This window comes from Pseudopipra pipra, chromosome 6 (genome assembly GCF_036250125.1).
Source record: "Pseudopipra pipra isolate bDixPip1 chromosome 6, bDixPip1.hap1, whole genome shotgun sequence".
NCBI lineage: Eukaryota > Metazoa > Chordata > Aves > Passeriformes > Pipridae > Pseudopipra > Pseudopipra pipra.
Genome location: NC_087554.1, coordinates 29,818,860 through 29,842,010, shown reverse-complemented (window position 1 = coordinate 29,842,010; position 23,151 = coordinate 29,818,860). Strand labels below are relative to the sequence as shown.

At 38.5% G+C, this 23,151-nt stretch overlaps 1 protein-coding gene across 2 annotated transcripts in view; it reads right to left on the bottom strand.

The window, feature by feature from the left end:
• The window catches only part of LOC135415862 (cytochrome c oxidase assembly protein COX16 homolog, mitochondrial), a 47,863-nt gene extending 25,599 nt beyond the window's left edge, over positions 1 to 22,264 (bottom strand). The window contains exons 1-4 of one of the 2 annotated variants that reach the window (XM_064658278.1): positions 22,241 to 22,264; positions 9,727 to 9,804; positions 4,798 to 4,864; positions 4,279 to 4,452 (exon numbers count right to left, since the gene is read on the bottom strand). In XM_064658278.1, coding sequence (XP_064514348.1) covers positions 4,279 to 4,425 — 147 coding nt within the window. In that variant the 5' untranslated portion in view covers positions 4,426 to 4,452; positions 4,798 to 4,864; positions 9,727 to 9,804; positions 22,241 to 22,264. Of the gene's footprint in view, positions 1 to 4,278; positions 4,453 to 4,797; positions 4,865 to 9,726; positions 9,805 to 21,379; positions 21,499 to 22,240 lie in introns of those variants that run through there. The other variant, XM_064658279.1, reaches the window with a different exon arrangement.
• Positions 22,265 to 23,151: the final 887 nt, after the last annotated feature.

The window sequence follows — 23,151 nt, the reverse complement described above, 5'->3', positions numbered from 1 at the left end:
TTTATTTGATGAAAATACAGAAATTCCAAATGTCACAGAAATTAAAAACCAGGTTTCCTCTACTTCATATATGTAATCTAATCACTAAGTCACAATCACTCCCTCATTCTTCTGATTTCTTAACTATTCCTTACAGAGATGAGTTTTAAAAAGGAAAGCTGATAATGCCTGCAGCTCCAGGCAATTTACAAATTTAGGGTTACTGCTTTTTCTCAAAGAAAGGAGATGTGTCTTTAAAGTATCATCCACATCCTGGGTACCTGCCCTCTGGCTGAACCAGCAGGTCACAGGAAGCAGCATCCCTACTCCTACAGCCAGTTTACATGAAGCCTTACAAGTTGTACTCAGCAGTTCACTTGGCAGCACATACATCTCAGCTAACACAAATTGAGGAACACCTATTTCACATGGCCTAAAAGATTTTCATATATTTAACAGATGCCAAGCTATGCAGCACCATAAACACTATGGTACTAGAGAGCTTGGCCAAATGAAGAATTTTAGGTACAAAAAGGACTTTCAGTCCAAAAGCAATATACATCCAGGTAGCTGCAGAACGAAAGTTTTAAGAATGAAAACTTGGATCTAGTCAGATATTAAGGTCATGAAACTTTAAGTCAATTTTTCCAATCTCTATAAAAGGCATAAAATCTCTCTGCCTCTCAGAGACATGACATTTTTGATTATGTTTATTAATGCATCCTTACACAGGAGATAACGACATCCCAGCATGGATGGTACTGTGATTTCTACAGTAGTTGTAACCACTGCATACATGGAAACTGATATGTAAGGGCTTTTCTTCATGGAAAACCCAAACTTATTAAAAAAGCTTCACAGGGATTCAGTGAAACACTTACACATGGAAACCCTGAATATTGTTACTTATGATCTCTGGCCAAACTTAGTATCATTAACAATACACGTTCATATTTATTGCCAAAAATTATGCTGGCACAATATTGCAAGATTGAAACTCAAGATTCATTTAAAAACCAGATATTGTAAAGTTAAAAACTAGTACAGCTTTAATCCCTCATCAGGGAACATACATATTACCAACATAATCTCTATCAATAACATCATCGCATCCTGATTTCATGAGACTGTCCCAACTTTTAACATCCATATTGTGATTTTGAGAGCCCAAACCTGTTTCAGGTTGTTACCAGAGGTCTTTTGCCATTGACAGGTCTCCTGATTTCATCAGAACAGGCTACATGGCCTTGGTCTCATTTTTTTTCAACTTGATACAAGATGGTATGAAAGGGCACATATGGCAATTCCTGAACTCCAAGTTATCCTAGAGTGCTTTAAGCTGTCTGTGGTGACAATAAGCAGTGGATCTAGGTGGATCAATTACTGTAAACCAAAAGTATGCAAGCCAAAAGTCCACAGTGTCAGCCTCAGAACGGGACAACAAAAATCTTACTGAATCCCAGACTGACTCTGTATTTGCCTTTTACATAAAAATGGTATACTAAACTGAAAGAATGTCTGGAAAAGAAAAACATACACATCTGTCTGGTATCACAGCAAATTCAGTAAGCAGCTCTTCACAGACAAAGTGGAGAAGTTATGTGAGCTCAAGTAAAATGGATTAGTTTTTGCCAAAAATCAGTGCAAAAACATGAACCAGACACTAGCAGCTGAACCTCAAATCTTCAAGAGTAGCATGGATAAAGAGCTCATTTCCATACAATCCCTCTGGACTGAACTGAAGCAAGAAAGAAAACTGACATCTGAACATCTGGTACCACCACAATACAGAGTACAAAAAGCTCTTGCTACCCTTTCATTTCTGTGGCACACTGCAGGACTGAAATTACTATCTGGGATAGTTCTGAACCACTGTCAAAAGATGTAACAAGTTCCAAATCCCCCATGCCAAAAGAAACAAAGGGTACCCTAGCCATCAATCAGGAGCCAAGCTGCCTCACTGAACATACAATTTTAAAACCCACCACTAAGCAGGCCATGCTTGAAAGCAAGGTGTGCTTTAATTTAGTAAAACATACTTCATGACTTAAAGACAATTGACTGAAAAATCTTTTTTTTCCTCCTATAAGCAATCATAAATGTATGCCTCTTACATTCTCTTAAGCATCAAACATTTCCGTGTATTATTTTCTTAATTTTTGGAAGACCTAGGGCCAAGCTCATTAATTAATTTAGTCTTTGCAAATCAACTACATCTACTTAGACAAGGAAATTAGCCAAAGTTTGTCATTAAACTTGAGACTCAGGCCAACCTGACCTGCTTAAGGAAAATAAAAAAAAGAAAACAATAATCACCAACATCAATTTCTTGCCACACTGCACTTGTGTATTTAGCTTACTGAAACCAATTAAACACATGAAGATGCATTTATAAATAAATAAATGCTAAAATGCTAGATGAGAAGACTTAATTGTTCTGCCAAGTCCAATTACAGACACTAAAATGATTCCACATTCCTTTGGCTGACAGATTTACAAAGGATACCTTTCCAATCCAAAATACTCCACCAGACAGCAACTAAAGATATTCTGAATATGTTCACACTCAAATCAAACAGGGTTTTTTTAATACAAACTCCTATCAAATCAGGTTCTCCAGAATACAATAATACCTCAGGCACAAACAACAGATTAAATAAGAGTTTCTCTACCTTCAAGCCATCTGCTAGTTTGCCAATGAAGCTCCAGGGAAAGAATATTTAGAGCAGGCTTCATCTCACCTAATTTTATCCATCTAAACTTTTGACTTGTAGCATAAATTCTCTATTTAGGCACTTCCTACAGTCAGCTGTAGATGGGCATTCCTTAAGAAAATGAATCCCACTTCAAGATATATATCCAAAAACCTAACTCATCTGTACCTTGAAGTTAAGTAGAGGTTTATCCCACCTGTCATTCAATGGTCAAGTTAAGTATAATCATACAGTAAGGAAGGTAATCATCTCACTGCAATGGGATAATAATAAAATGTTGAGCTCAATCTCTCTACTTTTCAATCCATCAAAAGAGAACAACATGTTTCACAAGCATCTCTTTTAAAATTGAATGAAGCCTATTATGGGGGCATTTCCTCTCAAACCACCTTAATGGACTACCTGGATAGCTATCTCAAACTAGGCATTTAAGATAATGGAGAAATGAGCAAGACAAAACACTGACTTAGTGGACAGCACCACAAATATACATTTAGATTTAGCTGAGCAGATACTGAAATTTCACTTCCCTAGCTTTAATCATATAAATAACCCATTTAGAGTCTTTTGAGTTTTAACAGTGTTAATTTAAATTGACCGCAGCATTGGTAGGGGGCATTGGCACAACATGAAGTCTAGAGGATGAGTCTAAATCCGTATAAATCTATTTGGAATACAATAAAGCAGAAAGCATGCAGAACACAGAAAATAGCTGAGTGCATGGAACAACCTAGGCTGACAGTAGCAGTGTTAAGTCCATTAGCTGTCATTAGAACTAACTACATCACTGTGGACCTTGCCAGTCCAGTCCAATCCCAATGACTTGGCTATACTGATTACTCCTTGACATGATGAAGTCAGTCAAATTTTGGTAAGACTTAACGATCTTTGGGAACACCAAGGTGTAATATGATTTCAAGCATGGATACCTATCCCCTAAAAACTGTAATAAAAACACCTAGCAGTTTTCAGTCAATTGAACAGTTTGTGGAAGAAAATGAAAAACACATCTTTCCATCCTGCTACCTATCTCAGTTAAATTCTTAGTATCTTTTATAGCTTTGCAAACAGAGAAAATACTGTTTTCTAACACAGATGCAGGTCCTCCAATAAGATAAACAAGTTAGCTTGCAGTAAACCAGTTTTATCTAGCAGCTTGCAGTATGTTTAGTGATTGGGACAATCTGCTGACGTTCCACAACTGTAGGTAAAAAAATCGCATTATTTGTGTAATTTTAAATGCTACAAACATATTCGGAGGTTTAAGTGATTAAGTATTCACCTCATAAGAAACACACTGTTTAAAGGGAAAAAATGATGGGACATATAGAAACTCAACAGATTATTCTTAAACCATATTAACACTACACTAACCTTTTAAATTACATTTGATTCTGTAATGCTTCTTTTTTGGAAAAAAAACCCAAACGACAGAAACCAAAGAAACAAACCAAACTTCTGCTGGGGCACAGAAATCCTATCCAGGTGTAGTTCATAGGCAGGTAAAATAGAAGCAATAACCAACAGACAATTTTTGCTGCAATACTTTAAGACATGCCCATGTGTGCAACTCCTGCAGACATACCTGAGCTGGCTTACATGAGGACAGCAACACGAATGTGCCAGCCAGCAACAAGGCATAGTCTTGTTCAGTCACTCGCAGATGTATTCCCTTTTTGGGTGGATGCTGAACCTCATTTAAACACTCTGCTGCTGCTGCAGTTCCAATCATCTCAACTCAACCGTTTGAAACGCTGTGCTGCGTGTGCAAATCAGAGAAATGTTTTGATAGCAACACAGAAGCATTCCTACGGGCGGATACCACTTACTTCTCAGCTATCCACTTAAAACAATGAGAAAATGCTGGACTGATTTCCTAGGCCTTTCTGAGACAAATGTCAGATACGTTCTCCCTTAACATAAAGGTTAGTTTTCTGCCCCTATTTCTTCCTTGCTATTTCACCCTGACCCAGAATACTTGAATTAATGGATCTCACCTGAGGACATTTTTTTTAATACCCATATAAATTTAAATAATTTCTTTTCTTTGAATTAATTAAGTTTCCTATTTCCTATGTAAAGTAGAACAGCATTAGTTACCTACCTTTTACAGACTAAGAAAGATAGGCAGAGAGGAGCTCTGTGGTAGAGGAGGCAACAAATGCAAGAATCTAAACAAGATGGAAATAAAATTTCCAATGAGATCAGTGGGTGTTATTTAAATCATATACTGCTGTGGGTCTCCTGACACCCATTCATGAGCTTCAAGTCATGATGTTAAAGAACAGTAGGGACCAACCAACAATATTCTAAAACTGTAATAATAAGTATAACCAACCAGACAGTCAATGCACCTAAATCACTATCAAGCCCAATTATAAGAACCACTGTAAACCAGTAAAAGTCAGAGTGTCATAAGTTAGCCTTGTTTTCTCTTCCACTCTTCATTCTTTCAAAGGACAAAAAGGTTTCCAGAATAATCCTCTACACACCATATGTGCTCTTCTCCCCAATTCCAAGGTCTAGGATTATAAAATGAAAGCCAAGATCCCCATGGTTATATAATTTCATGAGTTAGGACCTCAAGACACCAATTAAATGCAATAAATCAGAATTGACAATGGCAACACTAACACTCTCCAGGTGTCTACAAGCAATGTCTCATGGGTAATTACATGCCAGTCAATTGGTCAAAAACATGAGCTAAGGAGCTCAAACCTTTGCCATTCCCTTTAAAGAATTGCATAAAGCAGGCTTGACACTCCTTGCACGCTTACTAATGAGTCTGCTTCCAACAACCATCATCACTCCTTTAATACTCTTTCTGGGTTTACAGTTGTATTGCTCATAGAGGATGGTGAAAGAACAGGTCAGGTATTTTCATTTTCATTTGGATTTTAACTCTCAGAATGCCACACAACAGCCATACACATTTTAAGGCACAACAACTGAATCAAGAGTAAAACTGATGGAAAAGATCAACATTCTGTCATTTTGACTCTTTACTACCTCTACTTTCTGCCTCAGTAAGACAGAAACCAGTATTATTATTTTCTTAGCATTCTACTTTTGGGGTACACTCACTTTATATAGGACAAAGGAAAAGTGAACAGGATCTACATAGTTTGTAAACATTGAAAAGGTCAGTATGTAACACTGTCATGTGTAATACGCAGCAGGAAATATTTGCAGACTTCAAAGGCTAACTGACAGTTTTTTTCCTAACAAAATGGCATAGGGATTCCAGCTTTCCTAGAAGTCCTTCTGCTGCACTGAGGAGGAACTCAGTCCTACCCATCCCAACAGTCTGAGAACCTACCTCGCAATCGTACTTCTTCAAAAGAGTCATTCTGGAGCTTAAAAACTCTCCTACTCTAAAAGTTTTATTGATGGGGAAAAGCCTAGATCTTCCCAGGTAGTTTATATGTTGCTTTCCTTCAACTCTCTACAGTAGCTAACAGCCAACAGTACAAACCATACCACATATTCCAAGATTCTTATATCCAAAACTAAATCTGAGTCAGCAAGTGTCTACTATACCTTGAATGGCAACAATAGGCACACAGTAAATAAAAATAATCTATGATTATATAGTCGAAAAAATATTTTTTGTATATTTAATAAAAGTGACATTTTCTGTATATTTAATAGAAGTCACATTTTCTGAAAAAAAAAACTTAAATAAGCATCTTCAATTACATACTCAACAGAAAGTAAGACAAAGAAAGGGCCCAGTTTTCCATTTGAGAATAAAGGCATTTGGAACAATGCCTATACAAACCTCCTAATTTCTACTCTGTTAATTCCACATGATCTTCCCGTAAGCATACCTAGTTTTCTGTAACCAATTTTGATTTGCATAAACTCTTCCCAGAAAAGGAACAATTATCTAACCTAATGATTTCTCCATTAATGGACATATTGGCAACAACGAATAACGGAGAAGTCCTTGATTAGTTTCAGGAGAATTCTGACCAGCATAAACAGGTATTACATCAGGAAGAGCCTTAGCTCAAGTTTCCTTTCAATGCAGGACATTCAGTGTGCTGAGGGAAGAGGACTGACCCAGGTATTCTGAGAAGACAGAAGCGTAGGCAAAATGGTTTTTTGCTTTTGCAAGGGACAGGCATATCCAAGGCTTGATATCCAAAGATGTTATACTAAATGAATGAAATATCTGGTCTTTAGATGCTAATAGCCCCTCTTCAACTGCAACTCTAGGCTCTGTCTCTCTATCCTATACATGGGCTGTGACACAGTCCAAGATATAGCCCAAACGAACAGGAGGACGTAATTCCTTTTGCAGCCTCTTCCCAGCGCCACTCCAGCTACAGCTGTAGGCTCTGTCTCTCTCCCTACCCTAATGCTAGCCCCAGCTCAGTGCATCACCACCAAACCATACTCCCTAAAAAGTCCAAACCACCATTTTCTCATGAATTTTAGTTCCTTTATCAGGGAATGTTCTTCAAAAGCCAGTTTGACATTAATAACATAGTCATTATTACAAATGCAGCTTTTACTCCTTAAGCCACAAGAATACAAAGTGGCTGAAACATGACTACATAGCAGCAGTTCCACTATAATGCTGCCTTTGAAATACCACTGTTGACCAAGAACTGGCTTACTAATGTGTTTTCCCTCTCAGCACAATGAGAAGCTAGAGTGAAAAAGGAAAAGGACAAATACTTTTGAAGGGAAAGGATCATAGTTTAGCATCTGAAATGTATGAGAGATTTACCACAAAAGGATTGTCTAAGTTCTGTCTTTTTAGCAGTTGAATTAGCAAGAAAACAAGTTCAGGAGTCATGCTTACAAAAGGGGACATACTGGAGTTTGCACATTCTTAAAGAATCCTAGCCTACTTCTGGACGGGTTGCTTAAACTTCTGCAACCTCAATTTTTTCAGCAGTAAAATGTAATTAATTTTAGACATAGACAGCAGGACTATGAACCTTAATTCATTTAAATTCCGTGAAAGTCTTTTGAGCTCCTTCTATGGAAAGCTTTATTTAAAAAATATTCCTGTTATTCCAAAGGAGCAGCTGTAACAAAAAAATTCCTATTTATTTTATTGCTTATTTCCATTTGCATATAACTGTCCAACCCCCTAAAAGGAGCACTTGACCACTTCTTCCTGTTCTGATAAGCACTTACGGTAGTCAAAGTGTGTTATATTAGAAAAATATATTCTAGTCCAACATAAAAACATTTTTATCAGTGACAGAAAAACCCAGATGTTATGACTATCAGGATTTTAACAGCATTTTCAAATTACTTAATGTTATTTTCCTGAGTTTCATGTACATTTTAAACTAGATTTGTTTCTCTGTTAAAATACATTCTAATCTCTTTTGCTGTTTTATCTAATGAATTAGAATGGCTTCAACTCTTTTTTTGGACATAGAAACAGAAATTAACAGAACACACTGCTTTGATTTGTCCGTCTACAAACAAGCCCAGAGGTGTTGCTAGTTCTCAGCCAATATTATACTGTTCTTTATTTATATTTCATCTACTCCTAAATAAAATCACAATGAAAAGAAAAAGAAAACACAGGAGAGATGCTGCAGCCTTAAGTAATACTGGTTAGAGCAGAACTCAGATGCCCTCTTTTAGCTTCCAGGGTGAAGTAGATTCCACTGAGAGCTTCCATGTACTACTAAATCAGAGATGTTTCCCTTGAGTATAAATGCTGGGACGAAAGCCTCACAGATCTGAATGATCACAACTATTAACAGTTTTTTTCCCCAGCTTGCAATCACAGTGCAGATCATGGAGTCAAATGCAACTCACTGAGTATGAATCTGACCAAAAAACTGACAGAAACACAATGGGCAAATTCTTGCCCCTGTTGTGATCTTCATCTGGTTGGAGAAAAACTTAAAGGCTCCAACTAGTCCTAAAAGACTAGGACTGATAGAAAATAGCTACCCAGAAGACAGCTCTGGAGAAAAGACTTTTAAGATTATTCTCCCCTGTCTACAGGCTATGTCATATACAGAACTTAACAGGAGTGGGCCACACGGCGCATGAAAGGCCACAGCTTGTAAAGTATGCAACACAAGGATCAATGAGGAATGATTAAAGTAATTTAGATGGCCCACAACAAGAGTCTAAGACAAAACAAGGCAGTCTTCAAACTCTCAACATCTCAGGATCTCAAAGATTTGGTTACAGTAGAAAGCTACAGCGTCCAGAGTCCTGCAAAATTTTTTTTTTATATAAAATGCCATATAATCTTTAAAAAAGCTTCATGCAACCTGAAAGTCAGCAGCACCGAGACCAAAAAGTCTCTCTGCATTACAAAGGTAGACCTGCATATTACCAAGCTATGGAAAGCAAGCCAATATTCCTTTCTGCTGAACTGATATGCTCCTTTCAGATAATTTCAAATGCGATTTGGAACTAATGTTACACTTGGAGGTGTAAGTAGCACCAATAAACATGCTATTTCCTCAGACAGAAGGTTTCAGGTTCGTTTAAAGAAAGGCTTCTTCTATATAGTGTATTCTGACATACTGGGTAAATACTAGCTCCTGTTTCTCTCACAGAGCTTAAAGAGCAGGATGTAGCACAATGTCAAAGGTATCTGCTTGTCTCAGTCAACACAAAGCCAAGCCCCAGAAATCATCTAACATTATATACTGACTGCCAAGTACTGTTTGAAAACCAGACCTTTTAAAATATCAGTTTTCTTAGTCTAAATTGCATACAGTATCTTTATAATAACCTCCTTCTAGATGTGCTACACCTCCTTCTCAGGATTCAGAATTGCCACTTACAAGCAACCAAAGGAACAAAATGTTTCTATTATTTATGTTGATCCTTATAATGGACAGTAAAAGGATTTTCATCATCATGTCAGCCCCTTTATTCTACCTACTCTGCCCAGTGCTTAAGAGCCTCAGCTGTACCCCAGGGCCCAGCAGTCAAAGGCAAATCCCCTATACAAAGTTTGCTTCTCCTAGCAATTCTTTAGAAAACAGTATGTGGGCAAAATGAAATGCAAAGTAAATAAAACCATTTCAACTACCTTGCCATGTAGTTTGTGGACATCGTATCTTATCTGAGCAAATTCACGGAGTCCAAAAGATCCTCCAATGAGATACAGCTGAAAACAAAATGAATACAGGTATGTTAGGACTACCATGAAAAAGAACACTTTGCATACTGACCCAACTGATTTACCAAGGGACCCTACGATTCTTCCAACAGAAACACCAGGAGCTGAAGAAAATAATATATTGGAACATAAGTATAGGAGCCTTCTTCCATTCTCTGGGCCTAGATGTCACAGATTTCCTTCTTCATACAAAGACAGCTACTACATGACACACACTTTCTAGGGACTTACTCTCCTTTTACTCCTTCCTTCCCCTCTCCATGTGGATTCCTGACACACCTGCAGCAAGGGAACCTTTACCTCACTGCCATAGGATTTATTCTCATAAATCTTCAAACTCTGTAGAGAGGTAACAATGCCACATTGACTTACTCTGATGTCTGTGGCTGAGAGATCTAATTAAGCTTCTGAACAGAGCATGACTGTAGCTGAAGTTCAATAATATATTATCACACAGGCTAAAAAATTATATCCAGTACACCTGCCCTTTTATTATTGCTTCCTTAGTTGTCCTGCAATTCCCTCCACACCTGTGAAGCTTATGAATAAAGATAATAAAGGGAGAAATGGGAGGGGCTTCATATCCGCATATGAAATCATTAAATTATTCTTTCTTATGACAAAGTGATACCACAAAACTATGTATTTTTACCATTAGAAATGGATAGACCAACCAAAGATCAAGCATTGTTAAAAAAAAAATGAAAATCAGCTTAGCAATCTAGCTACTTTGTAGAAGAACTGGGCCTCTCGCTACTGCTCTAACCTGACAGACTGTCTGCTGTTCTCTGTTCAAGGAAGATGCACAGGAGGCCAAAAGGCTACACAGCTAGAGATGCACATCTAAGGAAGGTGGAGGCATGAGGAAGCTCTAAGGACCTGAGTGAAATTAAAAAAAAAAAACAACAATCAAAACCCACCACCACCACCCTCTTTTATCATGCCACATTGCTGTTACAGTCCCTCATTACAGGCTGTTGCTGCACTGGTAACTTACACACTGCTGGCTGATTTCTTGCTACATACTAGGTTTGCAGCAATGGCCTGTGTCCATGAACCATTATAATTATGCTGCACAGGTAGTCAAAATGCATGTTTTGTAACTGTGGCCACAAAGTCATAGTCATTCAATTTAAATTAGAGCTAAACAAACAAACAAACAAAAAAAGCCACCTACATTTGCTCATTCTCAAAGTTGCACACTGTGTGATTTCCCATCAAGCAGGTAAAACTACTCACAACCATGTGAACACTCTCCACACACATTCAGATCCTAGGAAGTTACAGTGGTCCCCAGGAACTAATGTACTCTGTTGACAGAAGAAGGTACCCTTCACCAATAGCCAGAAGTTAAAGGCTCCAGATCCTCTTTCTGGCCCTTTTGATAAGTCTAAATATCTAGTTGATAATTAGAAACAAAGAGACAAAAATTTTGTGACTGTAAGACCCAGCTGCAAGGCCACAGAACTCTGATTTCAGAAAGCCAATCAGAAAATCATCATATGGTAGCAAGTTAGCTTCCAGCAATTAAAAATATAAATGACCAAAAGCTGCATGGCACTATACTTGTGTCATAACTGTTTCAAAGAATTAATGATGATCTTGCAAATACTGGATCATGATTATACTCAATAGAAAACAAGGGGGGAAAAAAAGTCTTCCTCGTGCCAGTATTTGGTAAGAAAGAATAAGTAAGGAAGCAGAAAATAAAGTGTTAAAATGGTTAAAAAGAACCTGAACATTATTCAATATTTACTGAATCAAATCAGAATATTTGTCAGCTGAAGATATGGTAACACATGATGCTGGAAGTCTTAAAGATCAGACTATAATTGAATTCTAACATGGCTGACGCCTCAGCATAAATTTTCATTAGCTGATCTTCTTTAATTCCTAACAAGTATTATATTAACAGCCAATGAGTTAACAGACTTTCAGCCCTAATAAGCAGAAATCAGAAATGCTACAGACAAGTTTATGGCTGTTACAAACCACAACTTACTGCCTTCTTGTATATGAGTATGTTGTCAAAGAGAGTCTATGGCAGGGCAAAAGCAACTGCACTAGAAATGGTTCAATTGTTAAACCACGCAGAAAGTAGCAATTACTTGTAACATCAATTAAAAATTAATTTCCCAACAATAAACTTGCATGGAGTATATACCATTATGAGATGCAATATGAACAAGTGGCCTGTTCCTCATAACCCAACTATTATTTAACGTAACGAAAAGGTATCCTATGGCCTACAAAGACATACTGCAAGCTAAAAAAGAAATATTCTTTAGCTTTGATCATGTAATGGACACTGCAACTAAGGGAAATCAAGTAGAGGGTTTTTGCATGAAGTAAGTCACGTACTACTCCTTTTGTCTCATCACATCCCATCACTCATATGACAGCAACCATCCATTACACAGTGCATCTTACATTTACAGCTATACACGATAAAGTTGATACACACAGGTCTCAATTCCTGTAAACAGGTTGTGACCTGACACTGCAGTTTCACTCACACCACCTTTATACTACTAAGGGGAAAAAACCCACTTGGTTTCTGATGTACTTTGCTCTTCATACAGCATAAGCAGTGTAACTAGCCTAGCAAGTTGGCACATTTCACGTATCAGGCAGTACCAGTATAGTCGCTCTTACATTTCCAATACTGCAACGGTTGATGAATCTTACAATGAAACGTCAGTTAAGCTGAGACAAAGCACAATGATGCTGCAATATTACACACTATAATGCTGGAAGGTTATTAAGATTAAATAATTTTCCAAAGCACAGAATTCATACAAAAAATACAAATGTTTGCAAGTTTACTTGACCAATGCTCTGAAGAACCAAACACGATGTCTGACTTCATTGTAAAACCAGACAAGAATCAGCCATATTTAGCACTTAACCAACCAATAGCATGTCAATATAGTCAGCTGACAGCCCTGAATTGCAGCATGAATCACATTCATCTACACAAGCCAGAGCAGCAATGGACAGCTATTCAATTACATTTCTGAAAACTGTGTTCAAAAGCCAATAAAAGAAGGTATAAATGAATTTATGCAATGATAATGCCTTCAAAGGTAGCAAAGGACTCAGTGATTGACAATACATTGAGTAGAAATACTAGTTTGGTGTCCTTTCTCTTTTGTTGTATTATGAGGGAAGATGTCCTCAGTATCTTTATTTCAGTTAACTGTATTTACAGAGAAGTAACAATAATGCTGCAAGAGTCTCCAGTCAAAATAATCCCAAGTGGGATAAGACTCAAGTTAAAATTTCCAGCAACATTATCAGCTTGTTGGCTTTGCATATTCGGCATGTCTTACATACATTTCCAGTTTTCCAATCTGTAAAACAGAGATAGCCTCTATATTCCTTGCAAACACTCTTCAGGTAAAAAAGCACGACACTGGACAAATTTGTTCAATGTAAGCCAAGGGCAACAGCAAAGTCCAGCATGTTCCATCCACTAGTCCAGGTATAAAGAGACAGGAGAAGCTATTCAGGACACCATATAAATAAAACAGTTAGGTTGGAAACATCCTAATGAAGTCAGACTCAAGTTCACTCTCCAGTTAACTGAAAAGGAAAAATGCCACATATAATGAAAACTAATATGTATTTTTCTTCATTACAATTTTAGATTCATACAGATACTTAATGTACATCATAAAATATTAAGGCACTGGCATCTGAAGGATACTCAAGCTGCAAAGTTCATATACACCTGCATTCTTTTATTGAGAAGGAACTATTCATTTTATGTGCTTCACAATGCAGAGAATAAAACATTATTATATAGTGAACATCATCTGTCTAGTTACTTGAATGCTTTCAGCAGACTGATGATAATAACTTCTCACTTTTTCCTTTACACCTGAAGTTTAATTTAGGAAGGCAAAAATCATAAACCATACTAGTTAGCCAGCACTTAACACCAAAGCAAACAGCTTAAGAGTACTGCTAGCACAACCCCCAGTAAAGATCCCACATTGGATTAATCCTTTATGTTTCAGTGAGTACACAAAAAAAAACCCCACAATGTAGTAATGCAATTATGCATGCATGGAAGACTTGTATGTTCCAAAACAAAATGAAAGATAGGATGTGACATAAGAGCACCATCTGTCACATACACTCAGCAACCTCAATAAACATTTCATGTAAAAAAATGACATAAAATTATCTTTAATAACATTCTTTTAAAATTCTATTTGTTCACTTCTCCATTGGGAAGTATGTTATGCAATCAGTTATGGATGGCATCAAACTGATCCCTTGAACCACATCTTAGAATGGGAAATACTTGTATTTGTCACCAACTACAATGGATGGTCACTGAGGGCTCATAACAGCAGAACTTAGGACTTACAACAGATCCCTACTTTTTTAGTTTCCTGCATAATCTAAAGCAGCCAACTTCACTTCACTGGGTTAACAAAACAACAAGAAACTATTTCTTCAGCAGCACCAGCAATTTGGCACGCTATAGGCATCCCTGTTGTTAGAGAAAACCATTCCTACTACAATACCAATTGTGAAAGCCAGATTATAACAAAGTCATAAATCCCTAAATTAACCAAATCACAATGTTTAGTGCTGGCAACACAGATCACGAAGTAGTAGAAAATGTTATGATACATATCACTGGAGAAGGAACACAGTCATTTTCTACCCTCTTCTTCAAGACCGCTGCTGCAAAACTCTCCAGCTATTCATCAGGAGCTTCAAAACTAGAGCAGTCATAAATTATTTTCATTTTCTTTGCAGTGATAACAGCAAAGAGAGTTTTGGGGCTTCCTTTTTAAAGAACTGTCATAAGTGCAGTGTAAGACTGGTGAAAGATGGCAATCTGGCAGCCCAGAAGACTGAAGTCTCTTTTCTGTTCCCTAAATAAAGCAGAAGGGCAAATTGCCAGTCCCAGAAAAGACCCAGGCAAGTCATCTTAACCTGAAGCGCCCCCCTCTGCCAGCTCTAACTCTCTAGAGTTTATTTCCTACAGCCATTCCTGCACTTGGCTCAAACGCTGAGACTGCAAAGAGAGAGAAACAGCGCAAATTCTCAGAAACTTACTAAATCCTCTCCCCACTCTCAATGGAAGCAGAAGTGGGTCTACCTTTACTTCTTGTCTGCAAAAAACTGAATTCATTTTTAGTTCACAGCAGAGGCCTCCTTTGGGGTAAAACAGAAACCAAAACTATGCATCCATTAGTAGTTATTTCGTTCAAAAGCACATCAAGTAAGCAAATGCTCTGACTTAATGCGTGTATTAGAATTCACAAATTGTAGAAAGGCAGAACTGCATTACTTTCAAAAAAGGATGAAATGTGCCAGTAGACGGATACCCATGCTGGCAACCTGGGACAGGAGCTGGTATAAACTGGAGCCAATTGTAACTGAGTGATAAAGCAGAAGAGTGTAGTTTTCACAGCATGTAGAACATGTGCAGAATATTAAACTTGGCCCAAGGTATCAGGTTAATTGGCTCCATGTAAGGCCATGTTCAAAGCAATGATCTTAAAGATTGCAATTTGAGTGGCTACAGGCCAGAGTACAAAACCAAAAAAACTGTCCATAACCTTTCAATGTTACTATCCAATGTCTTAGGAGAAAACAAAACCTTTGTTTATTAGAATATCTGATTCATAACAGGTTTTAAAACACAGAAAATCCATGTAATAGAAACCAATCTAAGAATAATGCAGAAGAGATAGAAACCTGTAAGTTCCTCAACATGAATGAGTGGAAAAGGCCATTTTCAGCCACTGCACTGTCATTTTGCATTACACACATTCCATGGGCTGGTCAGACAAGGGAATTTCACTCTGCAGCTGTTTGAAACCAAGTCTGCCCTAGTGGTCAAGCTGCAGTTTCTAAACATTACCTTCATTTTCTCCATAAGCTTCTAAAGGCCAAAATTTCAATTCCCTATTGAAATTATCATTCCCACTACTCACAGGTTCAAATCTAGCCAAGATAATGAAGTACAATGAGCAACTGTTTACATCTCGTGGCAAGCTGGTGCTCCTGTGATGTGTTAGGCCCAGCTCAAAACAGCAATAAACTGAAACCAGCATTAAAGAACATAAAGAAGCACAACTAGTAATATTTCCCTATTGGTAATCCTGGATAGGGAATGAAGATTAATTTTTACTCTACAGAACATTTAATCTTACATTTTTACCATCAACACCCTTGAAGATGTTGGAGACTTAGAGCAGGACTAAACACACACAGTTTTAAACAGGTATGTCTGTACTTCTGTTTCTGTTCTGACGATCAAAAAAGAACCCTGGTTCCCCCAAGTGCCAGACTGGTCCATTCTAACAGCATTAAGCAATGCAAATACACTCTGTGTTTTAAAATGAAACAGAAGGGAAATCTCAAGTACCAAAGAGTGCCTATTTGTTTGTCACGTATATCTGGAAAACAGTTCTCAAAGATTAAGAATGAAAAGTTTAACGTGTTGATTCAAAAGGTGAGCTCAGAAGTTCTAAGAGATTACAGTCAACTGAAAGATGGAAGTAAACTAATTCAGACTGCACAAACTGCAGCCCACAGAAGCCCATTCAGCTTTAACACTGGCTTCCACACCAGCACAACAGTTCCAGGGGGTGGTTTTGTCTCAAACAGCTCCACACTGTGGATTCAAACACACACAGATGAACAGGAGACGCAAAGCAGAAGCACAGTAGAAGTTGAAGACGCATCTCATCATAGGCTTAGAGACCCAATATTTACAATATGAGTCACTGAAGCATAAAGGTAACACTATGTTATTCACTGATTGGGGGCAACCGCTTTAAAATTCTAAAAACAGTTTTGTATTTATTGCTTTTCTAGGCTGCAGATGTAATACTTGAGACATTTACAGGCAATCACAATTTATCTAGAAATATTAGAAATCAGAATTGTCTTCTCATGGTAAATGTTAACTTCTATTCATCTCTCAGAAGTGCATTAACATTTAAATCACAACTGTTCTGTGCATGTAAAATTTTATTGTAAAGTTACATGAAGTAATAGATATTAATAAAAGTCCTGCAATTCAGTATTATGAATTGTTCAAGGCAATAATGTGAAAGATGTTAACGATAAAACTGGCAATATCTAAAAGTGAAAAATGCTGATTGCAGTAATCCTTCTTCAAACAATATCACAAGATAATGTAATAAGTTTTTACTCATAGACACCAATAGCAACAATAGATCTCAAAGATGATTACTTCCGTATTTCTCAGTGTTCATATCATCTTTTTACAGGCAGATCCTCCAGAATCTGTGAGGAAAAGTGTGGTGCCTTATATTCAGCAAACCCCAGGACTCAGAATTCAGCAGTTTTTTTATGAAATTAACTAGGAATGTTGTATTTAAAGAAATCTTTGAAAACTTAGCTATTTGAATGATAAAAATATCCCATTAACCCTGTAAAACTTTCACTTTCAGTGACTCACACCACAACACAATATCATTTCAGAATATTTGCAAAACATTTCTGGGCATCAGTCTTTGCTCCCAGATGACCCTGACTTCACCAGTGAACAAAACTAATCCGCAGACATGTAATTTCATTTTCTGATATCTGCAAGAGGTGTTTTGTTTTGTCAAATTAACTGGCTCATTAACAAGAGCCTGAGATGTCACTGACCTTCTCTACTGGTGCCTGGAAGCACTGACCACATTGCTGCAGAATTGTTAGGGACTCACTCAAGTCTGACCTTTTTTCTTGTCCTGTACATGACATGCATTATTGGTGTCTCTTGACCAAGTGTTTATCAAAGTAAACTTGCGCTGTTCCAGGCAGCAATGTAGATAGCATTGTAGCACAGTCTGTGTTCATCGACACCGATAGAAGTAGATTTTTCTATGAATAAATATGTTTCTAAAATCTGTCACTGTTCCAAGCTACCCCTGTCTTCTCCTTTGGCAACACCAGGCACACCACGTAAAACACCAAAGACAAGATCCAGAAGGAAAAGCAAAATACTTGTAAAAGTAGTCATTACAGGATGGGGGAGGAACTTAAACAGAAATATGAAAAAAGGTCAAAACGTACAACTATAGATACGGAGAACGTTGCAACATAGTGCAACTCTGAAAATGTGCCTTACTACATACATAGCACAATATACTTATTTTCGGTCTGCAATAAAAATCGCCAAATGAATTTAAAAGAATTTGAAAACTCCTTGCCTGGAATCAGACAGAGGCAGAACCACAAAGGCAAGTTTTGGAAAGTGGCACCAGCATATGAAATAACGTTTTTTTTTTAATATGTGTTTTACATTTGTTACTGCTTTGCAATTTTGAAATCCTAACATGTTTCCTCAATTATATAGAACCACCATTTATACTTGTCAGAAAAAATAACTTTCAACAACCTTCGAATGTTCTAACTGCACATGTTCTAACCTTACATGTTCGGTGTCTCACGAGAAAGGTCTGACACTCGATCTACCAGCTGCAAGACCAAGGAGCCATGCTCTCTCAGGATCCTGCAGAAGCATCACCGCAGCAACATGACATTGACAGACATATCCTTTTTGTCAGGTAGAGCTGGTTGTGGAATCTAAAGCAGCAGAGACTGAAGTTCTTCTGTAATAGAACCATGCTGAAGACTTGTAAGTTAAGCTTCGTGTAACAAGGAAAGAGTTCCCATTATCATGACAGTAAACAGCAATGAAAATATAGGTGACAAGGATGTTTAAGTTACCACAGAGGTGGCACGGTCCTCCATCATCACAACAGCAAATTTTAGATACATCTTTAAGGTCACTGGAGTTCCTCCTAACATCTACAGAGATGTTACCACCTTCGGAAATGCTTTGGGACTACTCACTTGGTAATATTTAAGCTGTTAAGATATTCCACACCAGGTTACATCACTCTCTCCTGCATTTTTACTGTTTTACTGTTTTGTGCCACACAGAGATATTTTATCTACAAAGTTTAGAGAGTTAAAGGAAAATTCACAAATCAAGGTTTCCCAAAGGCTTAAGTCCTACCCCCTAGAGTCTTGCTGGTGCTCACAAAGAAACATTCTTAGCTACTGAGAAAGTATGCCTGAAAACTGTGATTTACACATCTTACTCTGAAAGCTGCTGTCAGTATGAGGTTTAAAGATCAGCCAAGAAAATTCCTTCTTCACTGAAATATTCTAACAGCCCCAAGCTGAAAAGAACACAGAAAAAACTATCAAGATAATTTACACTAAAAAGTACGAATACTTTAAAGATATATTTCGGGCATTGTGTATTGAGACACTCATCTGCCATTGAATGAGGATCTCTTTAACCTTGAAGCTTTCAGGAAAACTGGTACAGGGATTCTTCATTCAAATATGCAGTGTAAAAAGGCAAGATATGAAAGCCATTTGATTATTTTTTCCATCAAAAAAGCAAATATTGTACTTATGAAAAGTCCAGGAGTACTGAAGAATAGTACTGTACCTGTCTAGTGAAAAAAAAATTATGTACAGAATGCAAGAATCTAACAGAAACTTTTGGTTTCAGTATTATTAACAAATTCAGCAGGATTTAAAGGGCTGCAAAGGCATGCTCCTTCTGATTCTGTGCCTAGATTCACTGTCTTTTTTGCTGTAATTGATCTTTTAGCACAATTCTGTTCAGCTTCAGAAATGCCTTCAGAATTCAGTAGACAGCTGGGGAACTGACAAGAATTGCATGAATTTTCCTTTTTCTTCCTCCCTGGGAAGCTTTTGGGCAGCAATACAGAAACATTCTGAAGTATTCACAAGGGAGAATAATTTTAAGGCAGGGAGACATGAAATCTTGGAAAGGAATATAATAGAATATTCTTCTATATAATATTGTGTCTGGAGGAGAGAGCTCTGTGGTAACAGGAATGGAATGATATTAGGCAGTACAAAGTCAAAGAAACTAGTCTTAAAAATTTCTGCTATGATCTATTGCAAACCATGCAAAAACACTAGGATGGCCAAAAGGACAAACACAGGCCTACCTTGGCCTGGGAAGCTGAAGTCCTGGCTCCAGCACTAAAGCAGAATTGCAGTCAGATGGTCGTTTAACCTTTTCTTGAAAACCAGATGCATGTATGACAAGTGCTCTTTCTTAACAAAGAATAATATTTTCCTAACATCTGATAATTTCCCAAATTATGAAAGCAAATCACCACTATCAATATGTAAGAACTGCTCAAACTTTTCTAAAATAAATTAAGTCAATTCCTTCAAGCATTCCTTAAAGGTGGAATGTCTGCTTTATCTTTTAGCTTGCTCTCCTCTAGTCTTTAGAGTTCATCTTCAACATCTCCAGCCTTTTAGGTTTACATTCATGCAGCAGGATATCTAAACAGCTTTAACACTGTGCTTGGTCACTTTAACAAAGGTGTTATAGGAAGAAGTTGTATGCAATAACAGGGAGGGGAGTTGCTGATGCCCATGATTCACAGTTGTGGTATTATCACACTACTTTGTTGTTCTCTTTGGTTTAACTGTTTCCATTTCTTACAAATGCCTTCATCAATATTGTGATAGAAGATACTTTAGTATATTCAACTGCATTAATAATTTCCACTGAAAATCCTTACTCTAGAACCTGTGTAAAACCCCTTTAAAATAAACAGCCTTGAACTTTTTTAACTCTAACAAGTGTCACTGTCCTTCTCTGGACCACTCCATTTTTCTAAGGCAAGCTGCTGAATATTTGAGAAAGATGCCATTAATGTCTCTAGGAGCATTATACGAGTTTTGGAATTATCCTTATTTTGGAATTATCTTATTCTTTATCCACTTTGAAATGTGCTTAATTTTTGCAAACCAATTGTATATTTAGAAAATGAGACATGACTTGCATAAACAGAAACCATGCTGGCCTTGGTGATGCTTTTGTCTTCCTTCCTGAGTTTTTATCTATAAGCAGATGTGAATGGCTTCATTTTTCCTTTAATGAACACAGGTACTCAGGACAGGAAAGTGCAACCTAATGTGCACTAATTACAGAGGTAATGTGTATAAGAGAGTCTTATAATTTTGTTTTATTCCTTTGACAGTATTTTTTTCTAACTTCGACTGCTCTAAAACGTTATGCCTCACCACTTTGAGCACAACTGTAACTATAACCCATCAACTCATTTCACTCCAATTCTTTCCATTTATTTAGATGTAGAAATTATCAGACCAACGGTGCCTCTGCAGTTCAAAATCCATTGAAAAGCTAAAGCAAGTAAGAAAAAAACTATAAGTGCTGTTGTAAATAAAAAAAAGAAACCACAAAAAAAAAAAAAAAAAAAACAAAAACAAACCAACACCAAGATGCACTCTCCTCATCTTCCAGCTAGGAATATCTTTAGGGGTATACTTTAAAACTCTGTCCCTGAGCTCTGAAGACCTCCGGGCAGAGCGGGCACACGGCTCATCCCCTCTCCGGGCACAAGGTGGGGACAAAAGCAGCGCCCACCGGCCACACGCGTCCCCCTCTTCCTTGCCGCAGAACTCCACCAGCCGCGGTCCGCCCATGACCAGCAGCGCCCTCCCCGCGCTGTGCCGGCCCACGCTGCCCCCCCCCCGCGGCGCTCACCAGCAGGGGCAGCCCGAAGGTCATGGTGCGGCCCCTCCACAGCCTCCGCAGCCTCTCCATCCCCCCCCAGCTTCTCCCGCCCCGCGGGCCCCGGCGCCGCCCTCCCGCCTCCGGCCCGGCCCTGCCGCTTCCGGCGGGGCGCGGCTCCGCCGCCACAGCGGCCGCTCCGCCTCGGCAACGCTGGTTCCGCTGCGGCCTGTGAGCCGGGGGAGCTCCCTGCCCCGGGGGGCTCGACGGGGGGAGCTGCGGTGGCAGAGCCGCCACAGCGCTGTGGGCATCACCCACGGCTCACCCCTCTTCCTTCACTCACACCCACGCACCCCCTCCGCATGCACACCTCTCTGATTAAAGCAGTTCTGAAGGCCTAGCCACTAGCTGTATCATTCGTTCCGTAGCCTGGTTTCCTGTGGAAGGAAGATTACCGTGATCACATTGTCTGTTTTTCTGCATTGTTATCCCTTATCCCAGTCATCATCATGGCTGGGCTTCGCGAACGAAGATTTGGGAAGGCTCTATCCACATTTGTTGCACGCTGGTGGCTTATGAGGCCAATACGTGACAGACATATCCGATTGCAAAAGGCACAGCAGAAAGACTCCTTAGATGGTGTATTCTGCAAGACACGGTTCTTTCTGCGTTGCCTTTTTTCCTCGAGGGTGATCCTGCGTGTGTTCTCAAAGGAGACAGCTGCGTTATAGATGGTGTGTCTCCAGGCCTCCCGATTGGAGGCCAGAGTGGACCAGTTTATCCCAGTCAAAATGAACTAAAAAAACCCTTCATAGCGTTTACAGAGTAAAGTTGGCTACAACATCACCGACAGACAGCCTTACTCTGAGATTTAGAATCAATAATTATTCATACCTGATAGGAATTAAATGTGCCGTGCCATCCACTCGAACACCGCTCAGCTACAGCCCCATTCACAATGGTAGAGCACTGACCTGTTAGAGACAAGAGCGCATATTCTCCAGGCAGGGGCTGCAGTGTTTTCCTATATTACTATAGCCTGAGGTTCTGCCATGTTCTGGTAGCCTGTGGCAATGGCAGAATGGAGACAAAGAATGACAGCTCATTGCATACTTCCTGAGTCACACTACACAGGCTTTTCACAATCCAATTAATTGCCTGATGGCAAGCAGAGCAGGGATACAGTGGAACAGGGCACCTGCTGCCTCAACTTAAAGAGTATTTTAAGAACATTTGAAAATGAAACACTGATGATCACTTCCTTTGGTCTTATCCATTAATCACATCAAGGAATTGGGAAAGATGCTTTTCTGAACATAACAACAAGCCAGCACATATGTAGGAACTAAAATGAGAAGAAAATCAAACACATATAATAAGAAGATAAGCTAATATTATTGCAATCCTGTGTCCACTAACTTGTTCTGAGAGCCTTACCAGCCTAGAGACAAATAAACAGAACTGAAGAATAAAAGAAATAACATAGCAGGAAATTACTCTTTCTTGAGTACCTCAGTAACACAAAGGCAACATGGGTTTGAATTCCAGATATGCAAACTGTCTGCTTGGAGCAGTGAGAGCAAGAGAACAGGTCTGTGTCCATCCCCGTATTGTGCTGAGCCTGGCATGAACTTATCCCAGAGCAGAGGTTCAGTGCTGGGTAACTGGCTCACCCAAGGCCTCTGAAAGCACAGTTGTTCCCCCTAAAACTTTGTAACAGTTCGAGAGATATAGACCTCAAATCACAGACTTAGGAAGAGGAAGGCAACTGACCAAAAAGAAATCAGTAAAAATAATCTGCTGAA